The sequence below is a fragment of the Orbicella faveolata genome, unplaced genomic scaffold (genome assembly GCF_042242905.1).
Source record: "Orbicella faveolata isolate gen_17 unplaced genomic scaffold, um_ofav_v1 contig_34, whole genome shotgun sequence".
NCBI classification, from domain to species: domain Eukaryota; kingdom Metazoa; phylum Cnidaria; class Anthozoa; order Scleractinia; family Merulinidae; genus Orbicella; species Orbicella faveolata.
This window is the reverse complement of record NW_028301563.1, coordinates 32,077,501-32,098,335: the sequence shown is the minus strand read 5'-3', so window position 1 is coordinate 32,098,335 and position 20,835 is coordinate 32,077,501. Positions and strand designations below refer to the sequence as shown.

Sequence of the window (20,835 nt, the reverse complement as noted above, 5' to 3'; positions counted from 1 at the left end):
ATACGACGTGTTTAATTTTCAAAAGCCCGATTCCCTTGGATTCGTGTGAAGTGCAATTTTAATTGTCATCATCAGTCGTATGATCTGTTTTAAAGCCCGCCGAGACGTCCGTGCGCGTGACGTTACACATTAGTCTCTGACTCACTAAGAAAAAGTCTAGTCGACAATGTATTTCGGGTTTCCTTCTGCCCCGGGTGGTACTCTGTGCGACCCGCTTAGTCCCAAACCCGTAGCCTGTTTATGACCAAAATTTTCGATTTTCTCTACCCTACTTATGACCTGACCAAAAATTTGATACCGTATTTGTGACTGTTGCGGTTGACACAGTTGCGCTAAACATAACTTATGAAGGGCTTTTGTTGACGGTCTTATTGATAATGAGGAAAAAGTAGCTTCTTCTAAGACACATACCCAATTCAAGACTAGAGTGAGAGAACCATACCCTATTTATGATCAAAATGGCCAAAATCGGTACCCTATTTATGACCAAAACGGCTGAAAATCCATACCCTTTGGGGCCGCACATATCTATATAGCCCATGTAAGGGAGTACCCCTCCCGCCCGTCAAGAGACGACGACTCCTGTTACGAAGAATGCACAGAAACGGTAATACTGGAATAACTGAGTTTATGTTCATTTCTCGTAGGTTTAGAAAAGGTGACCATATCGATTAAAATTGATATAATAGAAGGTAGTAAAAGGTATTTTCATGAATCGTAACAGGAACGGCACAGCAGAAGGTCTGGGTGGGAGGGAAGACTTTACCCCCCACAATTTCAAGCAAAAATACCCAAAATAATAATTTTACAAATATCTCCAGACCCCCTACAAGTTAGCCCCTCTGGCGCTCGCCTGTAACCACCCCCCCCCCCCCCCCTTCCTGAATTCAAAATATGTTTCGCCATCCCTGATGGTAAGCCAATTTTTTTCCCGGCGAATTGTGAAATGGCTACTTTTTTCCAGAAGTGTGGCAGCTCTCGTAAGCTTGTAATTGTTTTGTTTGTTAGCAGTTGTTATTGTTTCTGGGGTAATGACATTGTTTCTGTTGTTTGTTGTATTTTTCTCTCAAAGGGTATCAAACCATTCATGTGAGACCTTTCAACACCTGCTAGCCGAGCCCGCTTTGTTTTTATCGCGCATTGTGATTTTTTTAAATTTTAATAAATAAACTAATTCTGTTGCGTACACTTATTACAACGTACTTATTACATGACTGATAAAATGACTTCATTGTGATTGGCTGAGAGCAGGCCAATTTATCGTTAATTCATCATTTGCACTGCGGTCTAAATAAATTAAAGCGCGCGCGTTCAGTTCGCAATTTTCTCAGTCATATAATAAATGAGTAACCGTTGAACTTTTGAGAAATAATTATTTTAAAATCAGCTCCAACGCTCCATCTAATTTAGTATGCAATATTTGAAACTTTATTTTTTAATCGCTTCGGCACTTTTTTGATGTTTATGGAATGATATTGCATTAAAGGGCCTTTTTCTTCAACACTGGGTAGTTTTCTCATTATTTTGCGCTGCGATAGTAATTTGTGAACAGTTTTTTTGCGGGGGCTTGTTTTCGGCCTGATTTTGCTGCTATCAGACGGAAAAAGTTTGCGGCTCGATATTTTTGGTTTAAAGCGAAACTGAAACAAAAGAAATTCATTTTTAAATAATATTCGGTAACCTCTACTTGGGAGATAAAAATCGGCCGATTTTATTTTTTAGTCGGAAATCATCGGTCGTTTCTTAGGCGCAGGGCCTCTTAAGCAATTAAGAATTTACACTACTCGTGAGATTTAAAAATTCTTTCAAACTCGCCTAAAGGCTCGTCCAATTTTGAGAGAATTTTCAATTATCACGAGCAGTGTAAATTGTTAATTGCACTCACATTCATACGATTACCGATACTAACAGAGTTACTTACATTACTTACAGAACTTGTATACGATACAATTACTTGCACCACTTACAATATTAATACTTGCAATAGTTACAATTTAATAGATTACTCGCGCTATTTACAAATCTCGCACAGCAAATAGGTTACTACAGCATGTTTACTTACAATACATGTCAGTAACTTGAATCGTTAATTTTAGCTGATGAAAATATTCATGTATGTACACATGCGCCTTGTTTCTTTTCCTTTTGTTTCCATTTCCTTTTCAGGAGACTAGGCTCAAGTTATCAAGCGATTACAACAACACCAACGGATGCTTCCACTTTTTTTAAAGCGATTGCAGTTGTATTTTCTTCTATTTCATAGATGTGTTTTAAATCTAGTAAGAATTATAGTTTTGGAAAACATTTTTTCTGTCTACATAGCCAAATGTAATATTTAGCATTTACGCAGCAGATGTTAATTTGAAGTTTATGTTTAGAGCTATCTGGCCTTAGGCCCAGCGCTGTATCAGGCTCTAAAGGGTTCCCTTGGCAAGACTGTAGCCATACCTTGTTCAAACTGGTCCAAAACATTTGAGTTTTTGGGCAACCCCAATAGAAATGTGCCAATTTCTCTGTCTCTCTTTCACAGAAAGTGCATTTCTATCTATCGGCAAGTCCAATCTTGTTTCAAAAAGATGTTCGTTGATATTCCTTTATGTAAGAATTTAAAATTGAAGGTCATAAGTTTTGTGCTCTTTGTACATTGAAAAGCCATTTGATAAGCCTCTTTCTAGTTGAGCTCTTGTCTTGTCGTAAGAGCGACATCTTTCTGACACTTTTGTTGGCTTTGGTTAGGTGATTCACTTTTTTCTGATACAAGCACAAGCGTCCCAAAGTCACGATTCGAGAAATCGATCGAATATTTTAAATGATTTATGTAAGCGTATCGAGTGGGACGTGACTACCCAAAGTACGCGGTGTTGTGTTACTCAATTTGAGCGTTCTACAAGGCGTTGTATGGAGTTAAAAGTAATCAGGGATAAAAACCCTGAACGAAATAAAATGTTACCTTCTTTTCAATTAAATAAAGAAAATATACTCACCTTGCAAAGTTTCTGTTGTCCATTTGGCCTATTTCATCGTTTTAGGGGCTTTTTGAGATGTTTGTAGCAACTTTCTAAATAAACAAACGGAAGGACTTTTCTGAAAGTCAAGGACGCGTGTGATACAAGTTTCTTATATACAAGCCTACTTGGTTTTGTACTTTTCAAAAATTTTGTCAAGAAGCATTCATGTTTATTCAGTTTCTCTAAAAGACTGAGTCCGCGAAGTTTCCAGCATGCCAAAATCGACTTAATTTTTTCTATTTTATCTTTGTAATTCAAAGATATAGTTACATCAAGGTCTGTTGACAACCATACCTCTAACGCTCTGGCTTTTTTTTCCGGCCATTTGAACTTCTTTTCAGGACAAAGTTGAAAATCCCAATCCACTATCGCACCAATCCACAAAGCTTCTGTTTTTTCCTGTTAAGTCTGAGGTCGAAAATATTACTGAAAGTGTCTATTATCTTTAAAGATCCTAGAAAAGATTCTTCCGAGCCGTCTAAAATAAGGGTCGTATCATCTGTATATTGGCCGAATTAAGTCTCTTTACCCTTAACGGTTATGCCACGGATTTCTTTCTTTCTTTCTTTCTTTCTTTTTTTTTGGCGATCGCACTGGCGAGAACTTCTACGTACAGAGAAAATGAATAGAGAAGGTGACAGAGGGCAAACTTGCCTAACTCCCTGGCATAGCTGAAATTGCTTGCCCATCCACTGTTTAATATAGTTTAATACAGCTTTGACTATTTCAATAACTTTCTTTTAGCTCGTTCAATAATGGTGGACCGAAACCAAAGCATTTGAAGGTTTTACGAATGAAAGACCACTCCAGAATATCGAAGGCTTTTTTAAAATCAAGGAAAAGGAGAAGTCCCAGCATATAGTATTTGATAACGCTATCTATTTTAATAGATAGCGTAATGAAGCCGGTTCGGTCGTTGGAGATACGTACGGTAGAAAAGTTTTGATGCGAGGCTTGCTTTAGCTTTTGTCGCGCTCTTGTAGTCGCAATTCAAAAGCTTTGAGGGTCGCCAGTTCTTAATAGAATTCAGTTCAGCATCCTGTTTTGGTATGAGCTTAATACAGCCCCTCCTTTGTGATATTGAGGGCTTTCCTATTTCGTAAGAATAATGATAAGAGTTAAACAACATTTCCACCACATCCATCTCCCGGCACTAATAACACGAGGCAGCCCTGTGAAAGGGCCTTTGGGTAGGGCTATAAGTAGGCTGTTCATCTCTCGTCGGGTCATTTTTTCTCTAGTAGGTGTTATTGAATCTTCTTGTCAAACTAAAGGGAGTGTAGGACTTCTATCTAAATCGCGAAGGGTGTGTCAAAAACTAAGACCTGAGATCTAAGATCTCCTCCTAATCCTAAAACCCCCTCCGAATCTCAAAAGCTACGACTTGAGTTTGCCTTTTAAAATCAGAAGTTAAGACAACAACGGGTTTAACTTTTTGCTGCTCAAGATTGTGTGCCCTGGTTAACTGCTAACTTGTCCATTGTTACTTTTTCCGTTTTAAAAGTACCGTCACTCTAGACAGAAGACCAGAGGGTCCCAGAGAAATACAGGGAAATAGACAGGGGAAATGAAGGAGAAAACCGGAGAATTCCACCTCCTTAATTTGGACACCTTGTTTGATGGTGTTTAATAAAATTGAATGTCGACAAACAGTTGATCAAACACTGTAAAACATTCGTTTGGACGGTGATCAATGTTTGATACCGAGCGTTTGGCCACTCAGTATAACATCAACATGTTTGGTCAACAAACGGTGTTTGATTTTGTTTGATTCCCGGGGGGGGACTTCAATTCCATGTAAAAAGGACGGGGGTGCTCTTCGTACCTTTGAGGGATTAAAAAAACAGTTTTCGTGCCTCGAAGGATGTTAAACCCTTAAAGGTCCACAGCGGGAGCTTTTGTTATACCTGTTAGGGTATTTGGCCAAACAAAAATAAATGAAAAAGAGGCGACTTTTTAAAACATTTAGCTATAAAAAACTGCGAAAAAAATTTTCCTAAAAAACATTTAAGAAATTTTTAAAACGGTTAAAAAATACACGACGTTTCGACGTTCTCGGACGTCATTATCAAGTAAAAAAAAAAAAACAACAGTATGAATTTTCTATAAATAGAAGAAAAACAATAGTTCATTAAAAAGAAAGGTAACATAAACATAAGCTACAGACTAAACAAAGAGTTTAGCACTGATGGAGTCACTCTGAGTGTTAAGGCTAGGCCTCAGTTCTTTGATGAATAGCATTTCGTACACAAGGCAGTCAAATTTTCCGTGGCACTTCTTGAGAACACGAAATTGACCCTCATTAAGAAGATTTTTGTCACCGTGCACTTCTAAAAGGTGTTTACCGATAGCCGAATACTTGTGTTCGGCAATGCGTCGATGAAGGTGTCGGGCTGTGTAACCAACATAATATGATAGGAGATAATGTGTTGTTTTAGAATTTGTACCTCTCAGGGGAGAAAACAATTTCAAGCCACACCCACAAGGTAAGATCTTGGTACCTCTAACGCGGTAAACGAGAGGCGGGTAGCGTATTATTATACAAAGGAATTCCTTCCTTCCTTTTGATGGGTTCTTCTGATGGGTTCTTCGGAAAATTTTTCGGGTCACTTTTATATGCAGGGCGCCCGATCAAGTGATACCCTGGGTGCTCGAGGAATTTTTTTCGCGTTCTTTTGGACCTTGGAAAAAGATTCCTGTGGCAAAAACAAACAAAACAGTCAGGTAGTTTAGTTTATGCTGGTTAAGTTACGTGGCAGTTGCTATAGCCTGGGACACTGTTCGCAGGCTTGACAGTTGTAGAAGAGAAGTAAGAGACGAACAAAAAGCTCAGTGGGAGATACGTAATCGGTAGCGGGGGGAGAGGGGGCTGAGCTGGATCACGGAAGGGACCAACCAAAATCTTGGCGAAAATCTGCGATTTGGACAGAAAACTACTGCTGGTTTATCAGTTTCTCTGGTTTCTCGATGGAAAAAAAGTATTCACTTAATACATGTAATTAACACTCTCAGTTACGCATCTTTCCAGTTCGATTCTTTCTTTTCGCGCGATCAAGAAAGAGAGAATATAGACAGGTCTAGTTTTCTGTCAGTCTTTTATTGAGGGCCTTACTGAATGCGAGTTGAATTTGAGCTGAATTATATTTGGTAAATTCCTGAACGCTAATATTAGGTTGCTTGTTATTTATTCTGTTTATTACGAATCGGTTAAAACCGTGCATAGAAATGGCAATACTGGAATAAATCTGTTGAAGTTGTCGGTTTTCAGTAGGTTTGGACAAATGTCATCATTAGCGAGTTGAATTGTGTAAAGGAATAAGATTATAATCACAATAATTTTACAGTGTTGAATATTCGTATAAGGGACGGATCATTAGAAAAGTGATGGTGTCGGGGTTAGGGAGTAGGGAAAAACCCAGAGAAAATTAGAGCAAGGGAAAATGGCAGGAAAAAGTTATTGGAAAGAGAAACCCAAAGAAAATAAATTCATGGAGAAGAAGGATTGCATTTTGGTATCAAACCAGTTAATTATAACTCAGCCAAGGTGCGATAAATTTTCCAGTGTTCTGTCACTGGATCCCATTTATATAAAGCCACAGTGTTTGTTTTGAGTCTCATACTTTTGTCAACTCTTCTATCTCAACTAATCACAACTCATACATTTTGATTATTTCTCAAATTTAAATAGGTCAGTCCTCTTTTTGGACTGACATTTTGGAGCGGAGGGCACTACCGACCCGAGGGGCTGTCCGACAGCCGGAAATACGTCTGCGTTCGCAGGCTACGAATCCGCTCGATTTACCGCAAAAATCCACAGTCCTTGCGCTTTTTAAGGCCAACTCCGTCGATCCGAAAACCTATCCACCCCACTCATTAACCCTTTGTACCAAATTTGGGAGGGCAAACTACAAAGAGCTTAACAACTTTCCCGGCTTGAGCTGTCTTCTTAGACTTCTCCACATCAGGTGGCTAGATAAAATTCTAGACACGGAGGTCCTGTAACGGACCAGCATCCTGTGCACACAACCTCTTACAGAAAGCACAGGCGAAATGGGCTGGCCATGTTGTCTGAATGCCAGACAGCCGACTGCTCGAACGGCTGCTGTATGGAGAACTGTGTCAGAGCAAGCGTTCAGTTGCAAAGAATCCCTCAAAGGCCTTGGCGCAGGCATCAACGTCAACGCTTTGGAGTGCTTTCTCTGGACCGTCCCACCAAGCGAGGGAAAATCATCGCATAGAGGCCCAGAGCAAATGCGCCACGCGCAGGCGAATATGGTAGAAAACAGATTAAAAAAAATTCGTGCAAAGGGTTGCAGTTGGAAAAAAAAAATCTTGCACAGTCAAAAGGCCAAAAAAAAAAAAGAAAAAAAATCATGCCAGGTTTTCTGATAGTCTGTCCGTAAAAGGGTATATTCGGTACAAAAAAACCTATTACTTTTCCCCTTCAGTGAATTTTTTTTTCTCGTGGTCAGCCGTGAGTCGTGATTTGAATAGGCCTTGGCGGATTGTGCTAGCGTAATTTTTGGCATAATTGGAGCAAAAAAGCAGACATTTTTAAACGAGCACTGCCACGGCATAATTAGCAAATTTTAGCACTTTTTGGAGCATAAATTCATAAATTTAGTAAATATGGTGTATTTTCTACAGAAATAAATTAAATTTAGGTAGTATGTTCTTGCAATGTGTGTCGTTGAAGGTATTTTAAAAACGGTTCAGAGATGCGAGCATTTGGACAGCTGATGGCCGAGCCGAGACAAACTGCCATAAAACACAAATAAATTTGCAACAACAGTTTATTTGAAAAACATCATAATTTGGTGTCGTTATTGCGCATTTGGGGACCTCTATGTGCAGAATCTACGTCCTTTTGTGAGCATAATTTCGGAAATCAGGAGCATAATTTGGGAATTCTGGCATAATTTTGGCATAATTTGGCAAATTTTCGATCATTGCTAGTAGCATAATATGCCACTTTTAGGAGCACAATCGGCCAAGGCCTAGATTTGAACCACTTTGGTCCACTTCGTTCACTTCCTCCACTTCCTCCTCATCCTCTCCCTTCCTTCTCCCTTCCCCGCTCCACACCCTTTCTCACCTGGTTATGATTGGCTCATTTGAGAAGCCAAAGATCTTGAGCTATTTAGGGAGTTGTTTGGGAGCTGTCTTAAAAGAGAAAGTACTTCTACACCGTTACATCGAAAGGAGTCGGTTCTTTTCTGTTGTTGCAGTCCAAGGTAAGAAGTTTAATGTACAGATGCTCAATTAACGTGAATTGTTTTCAGCCAGCTTTTAGTTTAAGCTTGTTTACGCCTGGTGCGTGTAAATGAGCAATTTAAGCTGAATTCTTGTAGTGAGATCAAGTTCGGCTTGAATTCCTTGAAACAGAAACTTTGAAGTGAAGTTTGTCACCTTATTTATGGCATAAAAGCAGTGAAACAGCGAGCGGTACTTATAAAGCACAAGTGGAAGTTAGGTTAACGAAAAGGTAGCTTGTTAAAGTTGAAGCTGTAAAGATTTTGAACGGAGTTGGACGAACGCGGAGCGATCGCGCCATGGAACTGACGATAAGCTAAGGCGTTTGTTTTGAAAATGTCCTCAAAATTTAATCATTGTTTTCAATAACAGCTTCTTGCAGGCTGTGTTAATATTAATACTGATATTCTTGCTAATTTTATATTGTTTAGCCAAAATATGACAGCTAATAAACTAAAAATTGTTCTATAGCCTAAATGTTATGTGATTTCTATCAGATTCCTCCCGTATGTAAAATTACTGGAAGCTTCGTGAATTGATTGTAATTTTTGTTTTCATGTCTTTTAAGATACTTCTCAGAAGTAAGAAAGCATCCAAACCATTGTAAGTATCACTGTATACAAATGGAGAAAATGTCAGCTGAGAAGCTGAGGAAGGGGATTTATACAAACATGTATGGAGAAAGCTGTTTACGTCTGAGTGGTAAAGGGTTGTCAAAAGTTCCTGAAGCTGTGTCTGACCTGACTGAATTGGAGGAACTTGACTTGTCAGATAATTATCTGAAAGAATTACCAACAAGTATTAACAAGTTGAAAAATCTGAAAATGCTGAGATTAGACGGGAACCAGTTGAGAGAACTTCCTCACAGTATTTGTGAGTTGAGTAACCTGACCGGCCTTAGAGTGAGTAAAAACCAGTTGTCTGTTCTACCTTCAAACATTAAACATCTCAAGAATCTCTGGGGACTGGTCTTGAGTCATAACCAGTTGACTGCATTGCCTGATGAGATTGGTGAACTGAAGGAGCTGAGATGGCTGTATGTGAGTAACAACAAGCTGACAGTTTTATCATCACACATAAAACATCTCAGTAAACTCGAGGTACTGTACTTGAGTGATAACCAGTTGACTACATTGCCTGATGAGATTGGTGAACTGAAGGAGCTGATAGTGCTGTTTGTAGTTGGTAATCCTCTAACATTGGAAGGAATGAGAAAGGTTGTGAAGCTACAGAATAAGATGAAGTTTTACAGAGATGTTACAGGTAAAGATGTGAAATGCTCATTATTTGTATTTTATTTTATGTCTTGTGAATGAAATGAATATTGGAACATGTAGTTTAACTTAGAAATTACATAATTACAAATGTGCTGCTGACCTTTCAGTGTATCTTTTAGAAGAAGTATATTTAATACATCTGTGAAGCTTATTTAGATTGTTATTGTGGAAAGTTTAACTTCAACTGCATGATATAGGCATCCTTGTTACTGTTCATGAGTAGTGAAACATTTTTAAAATAATTGTCAAGGAGTGTAGTATACTTATTTCGAAGTTTTGTTTGACAGTGACTCTATGTGAACGTTAAAACAAGGTTTATAGCTTCTTATACAAAGATGTTTCGACCGTTTGTCCATTTAGGAGTGTAGTGAATGAAATAAATATTGGAACATGTAGTTTAACTTAGAAATTACAAATGTGCTGCTGGCCATTTAGTGTATCTTTTAGCCTGAGGAGAATTATATTAAATAATAGCTAATTTAAGATTGTTTTTGTTGAAAGTTTAATTTTAACTGCATGATTTATATAGGCATCATCGTTTCTGTTCGTGAGTTTTAAAACATTTGTTAAAATTTTGTCAAGGAGTGTGAAAATTTCTTGGTGTTGTGGAAATTAAATTTGGTAATGGTACTACCCAAATACTTCTTTCTCCAATATTGCTTGGTTATCAGTATTTGATTCAATAGTTTTGAGTGAAATTGAAGGCAAACCCTAACCAAAAGAGCATCTTATATTAATAATTTCACTATGAACTGTACAGAATGTAAAAAAAAAAATTAAATTGGCAGAGAAGGGAAATACTTTTACTGATTTCATAGTTTCTTTGTGTTTTTAAAATTTGAACTTTTAACTTGGAAATGCAGCTCATTTATGAGTGCAGTTTTTACACAAAAAAATTAATGTTTATATCACATGCACAAAATGGTTAAAAATATCTTTACAAGGTGTGAAATTCCCTTCCTCTTTATTAGCACAAAAGTATTAATTTTTTACCATATTCATGTTAGTATAGGTAATCATACGGTTTGGAGTTCAATTTGGAATAATTTGCACGAGTGAGTTTTTCAAAAAGCTGAAATTGCACAAGCCGCTTCAGAGAGTGCAATTTTAGCCTTTTTGACAAACTCACGACTGTCAATTAATTCCAAATTGAATGAGAAAAACCGTATGATTACTTATTAATAACATAAACATGAAAAAATTTGTGTGAAGGAAGTGCCGGTAGATCTTTCTTGAAGGCATTTTTTCTCATTCGAGAAAACTGTTTTCAAAGTTTCCGGACGAAATATTCGTCATCATTTTATGTGATATCATCGGCTTAGAAAATCTCCTACTTCCTTTCAGCCAATCACAATCCAGAATTACGATGTGTAATTTGCACTGATGTTACACTTTTTGCACTGGTGTTACACTTGAACTGCACTGCTCTCAGCCAATCAGAATTGAGTAATTTTTTCATGTATATTATTATACAGGTTACATTTATCTTTCATGTATGAAGCTTTATATAAGAATTATAAACTACACTTTAATTATAATCTTATTAATTGACAATTAAAGAATATTTTTCTTGAATTTTTATATTAGATCATGTATTTGAACAAAAAGCAGAAGGACGAAGAGCACAACTGGCTTATGAAAAGGCTCTAAGAGATGGCTTTGTGAATGTTTACCGTGGCCGCATATTACTAATTGGTCAGGATCGTGCTGGTAAAACCAGTCTAAAGAAGAGTCTCTTAGGCCTGCCATTTGACCCTAAACAACAGAGTACTGAGGGAATTGAAGTACAGGCTTCAACATGTGAAATAGAAGTTGAACAAGTTAAGAACTGGCATTCCACCCATGAGAACAAAGCAGGATTGCTAGAGTGTTCTAAAGATATATCAAGGATAGTGGTTGAGAAACTGTGTGAAGGAAAAGAATTTAGGGCTGAAAGAAATGATCCCAGAAGGCATAAGGTTTGAATAAAGTTAAATGTTTAGAGGTACAATGTGTAGTTCCAGAAAATATCCATCCCCCCCCCCCCCCCACGGAAGGGATTGGAAATTCCGGGGGGTCGTGGGGGTCAAAGGCCCAGGAATTTCTGGAGGGGGGAGGGGGTTGTCTTAATGAATTTTTTTTCCAGACTGGTCTCAATTTTCATACAGTTGTACGTAAAGTTTCGTTTGCATTTTGCTTCTCGAGTTGCGAACGCAAAAAATAAATCTTGCTAATTTAAAGTGCAAAATGAAAATTTTTGTGCTCAGGTTAGGCTGGATATTCTGTCGCCACTAGAGTCCCATCATTTTCCCGAGTAGTGGCTGGTGATCAAAGCGTATGTTGTGGAAAGTAGATGAGTTAATCGTGACTAATTGAAAATATGTCTGTCGCACTTGACCAGGTACTTCTGTCACTACTATCTGTATCGTTTCAGCTGGAAGATTTCGTCGCATTTTTAAGCTGTCGTCGCAAGCGTGAAAAGTAACGTTTGAAATGGAAGAGTGCATCAACATTGAATTTGCCGAAATTCGGAATCGGTAGATAACAGACTTCTTATCTCGTTAACAATGATTCTTGAACGAGGAAAACAGTACAGTAACAATTATATTTCAGGAGGCAAATATATTTTTCAGTGAGCCACGTGCGATATAAATCAGCAGAAATTAGATAAATAAATGACTTGCTGCTTCAATATTTCCGCATAAAAGCCGAAGACAAAGGGAAAAAAATCATTCGACACCCATTTTGAATCACACAGAAATCATAATATTTACATTTAAGCCCAAGTAAATGTAATTTAAGGGAAATCATGAATGGTAGTGAGTAACGTAAATCCATTCACACAAGTTTGTTTACATTCCATGTAGTGTGTAAGGCTGAAATGTTTTCAAACGCAGGCATGGTGCTTGCAACGTCATTTTCGACAAAACTTTGACTGAGAAAAAAAAATGTTTTATAAAGATTTTCAAGGTTCAAGCAGGTTTTTAGAGAAGGTGGAGTACAAGGTGGTTTACTACAGGCTAATGCTATCAAGAAACGCCATCAGAAATAAATGCTGGCAAAGTGAAATTATGCAAATTTCGAAATCGGTAACATGTCAAATTTTCACCGCCAGTCGACGCGACGCCAATTGTCGCGAAAAAGATTGAATTACATTTTACACGGCTACAAAAAGTCGAAAGTGCATTCTTTTTACTCTTGTAGGCAGTTGTAGTCATCTTCCAACATTACAGAGAAGAAAGGGTTTACAGCAAAAGCTTTCACTTCGTTATTCATTAAAACTGGAAGGTATTTTTGGCGCAGTCTGTTGTTGTAATCACTCATGGATGGCACCTCGGATGTGTAGCAAACAAAGTTGCTCTCCTCTGAATGTCATGTACTATTTATTAATAAAGCAAAAATATATCACTAATATGATCTGAATTCTTTTAATCCCAATGCAGGACGGATATTTGAAAACATAAAGCAGAGCAAAGCATTGTTTATCTCGTGGTCTCAAATAGCTAGCCGTTGCTAATAAAATTATTTAATATACATATTGTGTTTACACCGAACAAAGCGTGTTTTACAGTACCCACGATAAAAACCTGTGGCAACCATATGCTGGAATTCGCTGCCAGAGTTATGAATGTTCACTGTGACAATACTGTGGTGTACTTGCCTGGCAAATTGAAGAATTATTTTTCTTGTTGCTCACGCAACTCGTAGAGCAAGATCAAGAGCAAAGGACTGCGTAAGAAAAATATTTGGCACTGCTACGTGACAACCCAAATAACAGTGCAGCTGCGAGGGACATTACATAAGAACGGCAAGAAAACTTAACCCATTGGAAACGTTAAAACCAGTAAGATCTTTGTTGAAGGTCAGGAAAGTTCTGATTTTCTAGCTTCCAAATAAAATTGAATCTTTCAGATATATACTTACCACGATTTGATCCGCCGAAATTTGATACAAAACATGCACTGAAAATTATGTTGTTTTGATTGTTGTGCTTTAAACTGGTGCAGTGTAAAGCGTTTCTTTTTCAGCATTTCTCTCTCGATGGTCTTGGAAATTAACTTTTTTAGTAACTGCTGTTTTGTTAAAATATTTATGAAGCAGAATTGACAGTATGAAATCTATAATTTTCATATCGCAAATTCTGCGATATGCTTGTTTGAGGCAGGCGATGTACCTTCTGGCGATGTGTTGGTCACAATATCCACCAAATTTTTCGGGAAAAAAAGGTAAGGATCAAAATTCAGTATTTTGCACTTTAAAAAAAATAGCTTATTTTTGGTTTCCACAAGGAGTGATAATATTTCCAGGGGGTGTGCGACAAAAAATGGAATTTTGGGAGGGGAGGGGAGGTCCATTTCGTGAGCCAATTTTGGAAAATCCAGAGGGCAGGGGGGTCATAGGAAAAATCCCTTCCTTGGGGGGGGGGGGGTATGGATATTTTCTGGAACTACACAATGTATATTTAACTTTCATTTTACTTTCTTTGGGCTATTACATCAGATCACCTCTCTCAGTTAGATAGCTAATGCTTGCCTGTCTTAGAGCGAGATAACTATAATTAAATATTTGTTATGATGGAGCATTTAATTCAGAGGAAATTTCAATCTGTATGCATGGTGTGTGGAAGATGTGGAACTGTCAGTCAGGGTCTATTTCTGAGTACCTGTGACTTTTAATTAGTAAGTCATTAATCACTCTTTTGTTTGATAATCTATTCTAGGTTGAGGAGATTGTAGACTCTGAAATTTCCTCACCATCAAGAAAAGTAAAAGCAATGTCAAAGCAGTCCCATAATGGTGAACATTTCCCTGAATGTGGAAGTAAAATTGAGCTGAATGAACCTGAGGTAATGATCAACACCACTTCACCTCCTGATGATGTCACAAAGTATGTTCATCAGTTCCTGGAGTATGTTAGAGGTGAACATGTTGAAAGTGATATCACTAAAGAAGAATCTGTTACCAGTTTGGATGTGTGGGATTTTGCTGGACAGCAGCTGTACTATGCCTCTCACCCACTTTTCTTATCATCACGTGCACTGTATATTTTAGTACACAATCTCAACAAGCCATTACTTGCGCAAGCTCAGCCATGTGTTAGACAAGGTACTTGTGACATTCCTCTGAAAAACCCAAATAGAGAAACAAATCTTGAGAATTTGCTATCCTGGCTTGCTACAATTCACAGTATTACACAAGTGAAAGGAGAACCAGATATTGATGCTGAAAGTAGGCTGCCCTATCTGCGACCTCCGGTACTCATTGTAGGCACACATGCTGACAAACAATCTCCTCAAGACATTGCAGAGATGAAATTAGAAATACAGAAGAGGATTTCTGGTAAGGAATATGGGAAACATGTGGTCCCACCATTGTTCAGCATTGATAACACAAGCTCACTGATCTGGAATAGGATAAAGAAAGTTATCAGGAAGGGTGGAAAGAAACAAAAACATCAAACAGGTATTAAAGTACTAATGTCTTGCTGTGTAAAACTGATTAAGTATTTGATATATAGATATAGCCAAACCTAAGAGCGGAACTCCTGATTACAATAAGTAAACCTGGCTTGAGTCTGCGATCCAATTGAAGACCAGCATGGGGGCAGCAGTTAACTTATGACCTCAAGAAATGCAATTCTTGGGTTCTTATCAGCATGGTGCTCCGCTAAGGGTAGAAATGAATTTCCACAGAGATCAGAGCAGACTCTCTTTCTGGCTTGCCACTGCTGCTTGCTCTCATAAATTTACTACTTGCTCATGACACCAGATTTGAACCTATTTACAAGGTACCTACATGCACACTGTAAGGATATCTCAGTTATATGTAACCACAGGATCAGTATCAAAATGTGTGTTGTTTATTTTTAGAGCAAGAGGGGAAGACAGATGACATTCAAGAACTGCGGAACAAAATCATGGAGGTGTTGAGACAGGAGCCATATATGGGGGAGGAGATACCAGTCAGGTAAATAATAAATACTTATAGTCTTTTTTTTGAGTATTTTTAAATCAGCAAGGTATTGTTGCACTGACATTGGAGGAGAAGAAATAGGCCAATTTCAATCTATAATTAAAATTTTAACTTAGCTCTGAGGCTTTGGGGAATAAAACAAAAGAAAATTAATTCATCCCTTATCTGCAATGCAATTTCTATTTGGTGGACAAATATAATTGTCACAGCTTAGTTAATTTGCTGGATGCCCAGCCTTAATGAAACCTCTGTTTGTAACAACATTTTGATGGCTTTCGTAAACTAGCAAATCAAATTTTAAGAACTGTCGTGTGCACAGGTAGGGATACACATGTGTGTTGTTTGAATACAAATGTGTGATCTTGACAAATCTGCTTTTATAGTTCTTGCACTCTCATTTTAGTTGCAATTTGAAATGAAAGCCATCAGAACATTAATATTATATGGCAAGGATTTGAAGTAGTTATCCTCCGTTAATCAAAACTTGTTCATTTGTGGATACTATGGCGATCTTCAAGGTAAATAGTACAAATAATGGCTTGTCATGTAATGTGATTCATTTTCTCTGATCTCTTTTAGATGGTTTCTGTTTGAAAAGGTGATTGAAGCCTTGATTGCCAAACAGATTTTTCACATAAATCTGGTGCAACTCCAAAGCTATGCCAAAAAGTACTGCTTTATAGAAGATGAAGATGAGTTTGCTGGCATGATCAGTTTCTACCATGGCCTTGGTATGATTATCAAGCATCGCAGTACAGTTGTTCTGAAGGCTCAGTGGCTGATTGAACTATTGAAGCAGCTGATAACTATTCCACACTTTGATAAAATGGTAGGAAAAAAAATTTCAATATTAGAAATTTCAGTGTTTAACCTTTACCTGATCTTTTCCTCAAGAGGTTGTTGTCACTTTTTTAATATTTGTATAGCTGAAAAACATTAAGTTACAATATGTACACTACGGTATATACACAAACATGTATTTGTTCATCTTTCTATTAATTTGGCCCCTGTAGAAAATGATATCATTCTACATGATGCAGTGCCTATTAGATACTTGTAAATTAATTGATTAACTACCAAGTTAGGAAAACTAAATATCAAATATAAATATTTTCAAATTGTATAGGGGTGAACAGGTTCAAATTTTTGGGCTAACTAGTGATAGTTTGATGCAATAGTGTTGAAATTTTTTTGCCATCTTGTCAACACCAGGACACCTTATTTCAGAGGAAGAGATACAAAGCTGTATTTTCCAACTGTGCTTGTTAATTTTCTGTGTTTTGATTTGAATTTTGCTTAGCGTGGAATCATGCATTTGTTTGAACTTCTTTGAGCTTAAATTACGGATTTTTTTGAGCTGGAGTCCTGCTTTGTTGGCCATAACAATGCATTACAAAAGGAATATTGGTTATGAATAACAAAGGCTAATGCTTTTGCAAAAACTCGTTTTAATGTCTTGGGGGTGTGTTAAGAATGCATGTGCCATGTTGGCTTAAATGCAACATGTTTGAGTGGAGGTGATTTAAATATTTTGTCACATTACTTTGTATTGTTATAGCTACGTTGGGACCACTCAGTAAACTTATCATATGCTAGGAATGTCAGTACTACATGAAGAAACATCTCTCAGTATATGTTTAAAATGAATGTATGTTCCAGAATCTCGGTTTTAATAAGTAACTGTTACATGTAGTTTTGACATAAAAGCATTCCCTATTTGAGAGACTGCTAAGTGTACTTACAGTTTTTGCCATTGTCAATATAGTCTTTAGCCTCGTGTGTGGCTAAAATAGCCAGGTAGCATTATGCATGTACTTATAATTGTCATTATGATGATTTTTCTTAGGATCCTGTACATGCCAAGTACTGGGATGAACTGAAGAAAAACGGCATCCTCTGCATGGAACACGTCGATCGTGTCTTTTCCAAGTTTATTCAACAAGGTGTTATCAAAGATGACATCTTGAACATGATGGAGCAGTTTGGTTTGATTGCCAAGTTCTCACCCTCCCCAAGTGATGTAAAATACTTTGTACCAGCTCAACTTGAACCATCACCTGATGACTTTTGTCAAATAGAGCCATCCCACACTGATCCTTGTCCTTTGTATCTCCACTTTGTGCATGGCTTTGTCCCTCATGGTCTGTTCTCACAGCTGGTGTCGCAAACCATTCGTTGGTGTTGTAAGAAGACTTGGCCCATGGAGCATCCCATGCTGTACCAAAATGGAGCTTGTTTCTTTATTGGGAAGCAAGTCCATAATTTCATTCTCATTTGCAAGAAGAGTTTCATTAAGATCATCTTAAGGCAAAGAACACAAAGTCATCAGGTGTCAGCAGACAAGTCGGAAGAACTACCTACACTAGTTCGGGAGTTTGTGGAGAGAACTTTGCAAACCTTGTCACAGGAGCTGCCATACCTGAGCGGACTGCAGTATGAGTGGTGTGTAGCCTGCCCATACTGTCATCAAGGGAGAGATGGGGCTGGTCGAGAGTGTTCAAACCATGGAAGAGTGTCATGTGTCGATGAGGAGTGCTTCCACCTGCTTAAAATGAAAGAGGATCAACCACTGATCTGTACTAGGAAGCCCTGGGGTGAAGAACACCCTGTCTGTGGCCTGGAGAAATGGTTGTTGAAGAAAACTAGCCAGGTATGTGATTTATGTAATCTATATATTTAATGAAAATCTACTTAATGAGAAAAGATCTGTGTTTCACCTGCGTTTGGGGGGTGGGGGTGGAGGGCTGTTGGTGTTGGACTTCCTTTAAAGCACCATACAGGCAAGCTGTGTCTGAAAGGAGGTAGTGATTTCAGAAGTTGAAGAATAAAATGGCTTAAATCATCACAGGATCCTGTGAGATCTTGAGAGATTTGTTAGGATGATAACTAGGATTGGTGTTTTAGTTAAGATGCTGGAGAATGAAAAGAGATCCTGTGAAAACTCATTTAGGATCCTACACAAGATACTGTAGAAATTCTACCAGTGTAGTCCAAAGGGTTTGGGTAACCTTTCCTTTGTCTACTGTAGTATGTCAAAGGGACACCAGCAACTCCTTAGGTACCATGTTGTGTGGAGGGAATCCGAAAGTATCAGCTTTTCTGAGAAAAATGTTTAGTGGCTGAGGGATTGGACCTCCTTGAGTTCTGCTCCTTTCTCAAGTAATTCTTTCTACTCCATCCTCCCCCCTAGGATTTATTTTGCCTGCAGGTCTTTACTGCAATGCTATAGATGTCAAAGGGAGGTGCAGTGGCCTCATGGTTAATGTGCTTGTCTCTGGATTGAGCAGTCCGGGTTCGAACCCTGGCCAGGGACACTGTGTTGTGTACTTGGGTAAGACTTTACTCTCACAGTGCCTCTCTCTACCCAGGTGTATAAATGGGTACCGGTGAACTTAATGCTGGGGGTAACCCTGCGATGGACTAGCATCCCATCCAGTGGGGAGTAGAAATACTCCTAGTCGCTTCATGCTACAGAAACCGGGATAAGCTCCAGCCTGATGGGTCACTTGGCTCATATACAGACTTAACCTACCTACCTTACCTATATATGTGAAAAGTGAACTAATCAACAGGACACGAGCACAGGACAAAGTAAAAATCTGAGTCAGATTTTTTTTCTTTTTTCTTTGTGCCACGCTGGTGTCATGTTGATTAGTTCACTTTTCACATTTCATTGCGGAGGTCAAAATTTACCATCTTTATTCTTTTTTTTATCAATGTTATATATGTTGGAGGTTACATTATACCTCTGGAGAAATGATTTGATGGTCAGTTACTTATAAAAATCGCAAAAGATTAAAATTGACTGTTTCATGTTGAAGATAATCATTAAGATGCTACAGAAAGTTATTTGCTAATTGGTTGTAAACCTTTTGTGTCTTTTATTGTAAAAAGTCCTCATCAGGCTAAAAGTCCCATACTGGTAGAGTTCATCTAATTTCCTGTAGCATTAAGCAGTAGGTGTATTTTTACCTTCCCTTGGAGGATGCTAGTCCAGTGCAGGGTTACCCACAGCATAAAATTTGCTATACTCAGTATAGTATACATTCATACACTGGGGTGGAGAGAGAGACTGTGAGAGCAAAGTGTGTCTCCCATGAACACAACACAGTGACCCTGCCAAGTCTCAAACCCGGACTGCTTGATCTGGAGGCCAGCTTTAATTGTAGGTGTGGTTCTCTTGTAGGATTTGAGTCCTTCTGCCAGAGTTCCCACTACACAAGATGCACCTGCAAAAGACAATCAAGGGAAATCTGATACAGCATTGGATGTTACTCTGTTGGCCAGTGAGTGGGATTCATCCAAGGGAGGCTTGTCAACCATAAACAGAGAGCTTGCCACAGAATTGGCCCAGCACGAGCAAGTAAAAGTCACCCTCTTAGTGCCACAATTTTCCTGTTCTGAAGAAGGGAAGAGGACTGCTAAAAGCCACAAAGTGTCCATTAGAGAAGCAGAGACACGTCCAGGCTATGATGACCCCCTTGACTGGCTGAGTTCCCCACCAGAAGACCTTACCATTGACATCATAGTGGGCCATGGAGGGAAGCTTGGTAAACAAGCCCAATTCATCAGAAAATCACATAAATGTAAGTGGGTCCAAGTACTGCATACTGCTCCTGAAGAACTTCGAATGTACAAAAACTATCCAAAGGCCATTTCCAAAGGTGAAGAGAAGACCAGAATTGAAATAGAATTGTGTGAATTGGCAGATGTTGTGGCAGCAGTTGGACCCAAGTTGACAGAGGCATACTCCTCTTACCTGCGTTTTTGCAAGAAACACCAAGACATCATTCAGCTGACACCTGGCATGTTCAGTGAGTTTTCGGACATCACACAAGCAGCAAATGAGCGTGAGAAGTTTAAGGTGTTGACCTTTGGCCGTGGTGATCCTGAAGACTTCAGTCTCAAGGGATATGACATTGCAGCTAAAGCAATAGTTGAAATGAAAGACAGCTCATATCATCTGGTGTTTGTCGGTGCACCAGATGGGAAACAGGAGGAAGTTGCTGAAAACTTGCTGCAAAGTGGAATCTCTAGAAATCAGTTGTTTGTCCGAAGATTTATACAAAGGAAGGAAATATTGAAAAAGTTGTTTTGTGAAGTTGACCTTGTCATCATGCCATCTAGGACAGAGGGATTCGGATTAACTGCACTGGAAGCCTTGTCTGCTGGTCTTCCCATTCTTGTAAGTAAAAACTCGGGATTTGGAGATACATTGTGCACTATACCACTAGGCAAGCCATTTGTGGTGGATTCTGCTGACCCTAAAGACTGGGCCAAGGCAATTAGAGCTGTACGTTTGAAAGACAGAGCAGAGCGACTGCAAGAGATTCAAAGACTACGGGC

At 38.5% G+C, this 20,835-nt stretch overlaps 1 protein-coding gene and 1 long non-coding RNA gene across 3 annotated transcripts in view; both read left to right on the top strand.

Moving 5' to 3' along the window:
* The first annotated feature begins 8,102 nt into the window (after positions 1-8,102).
* The window catches only part of LOC149105790 (uncharacterized), a 21,724-nt gene continuing 8,991 nt past the window's right edge, over positions 8,103-20,835 (top strand). For both annotated transcript variants that reach the window (XR_016201397.1, XR_016201398.1), the window contains exons 1-2: positions 8,103-8,242; positions 8,830-8,864. This is a non-coding gene — a long non-coding RNA (uncharacterized LOC149105790). The remainder of the gene's footprint in view (positions 8,243-8,829; positions 8,865-20,835) is intronic.
* The window catches only part of LOC149105791 (uncharacterized), a 15,615-nt gene continuing 3,650 nt past the window's right edge, over positions 8,871-20,835 (top strand). Inside the window, exons 1-7 of the mRNA XM_089271266.1 lie at positions 8,871-9,524; positions 11,126-11,496; positions 14,238-14,979; positions 15,387-15,483; positions 16,069-16,318; positions 17,336-18,139; positions 19,676-20,835. The exon at positions 19,676-20,835 is cut by the window's right edge and continues 74 nt beyond it. Coding sequence (XP_089127392.1) covers positions 8,885-9,524; positions 11,126-11,496; positions 14,238-14,979; positions 15,387-15,483; positions 16,069-16,318; positions 17,336-18,139; positions 19,676-20,835 — 4,064 coding nt within the window. The 5' untranslated portion in view covers positions 8,871-8,884. The remainder of the gene's footprint in view (positions 9,525-11,125; positions 11,497-14,237; positions 14,980-15,386; positions 15,484-16,068; positions 16,319-17,335; positions 18,140-19,675) is intronic.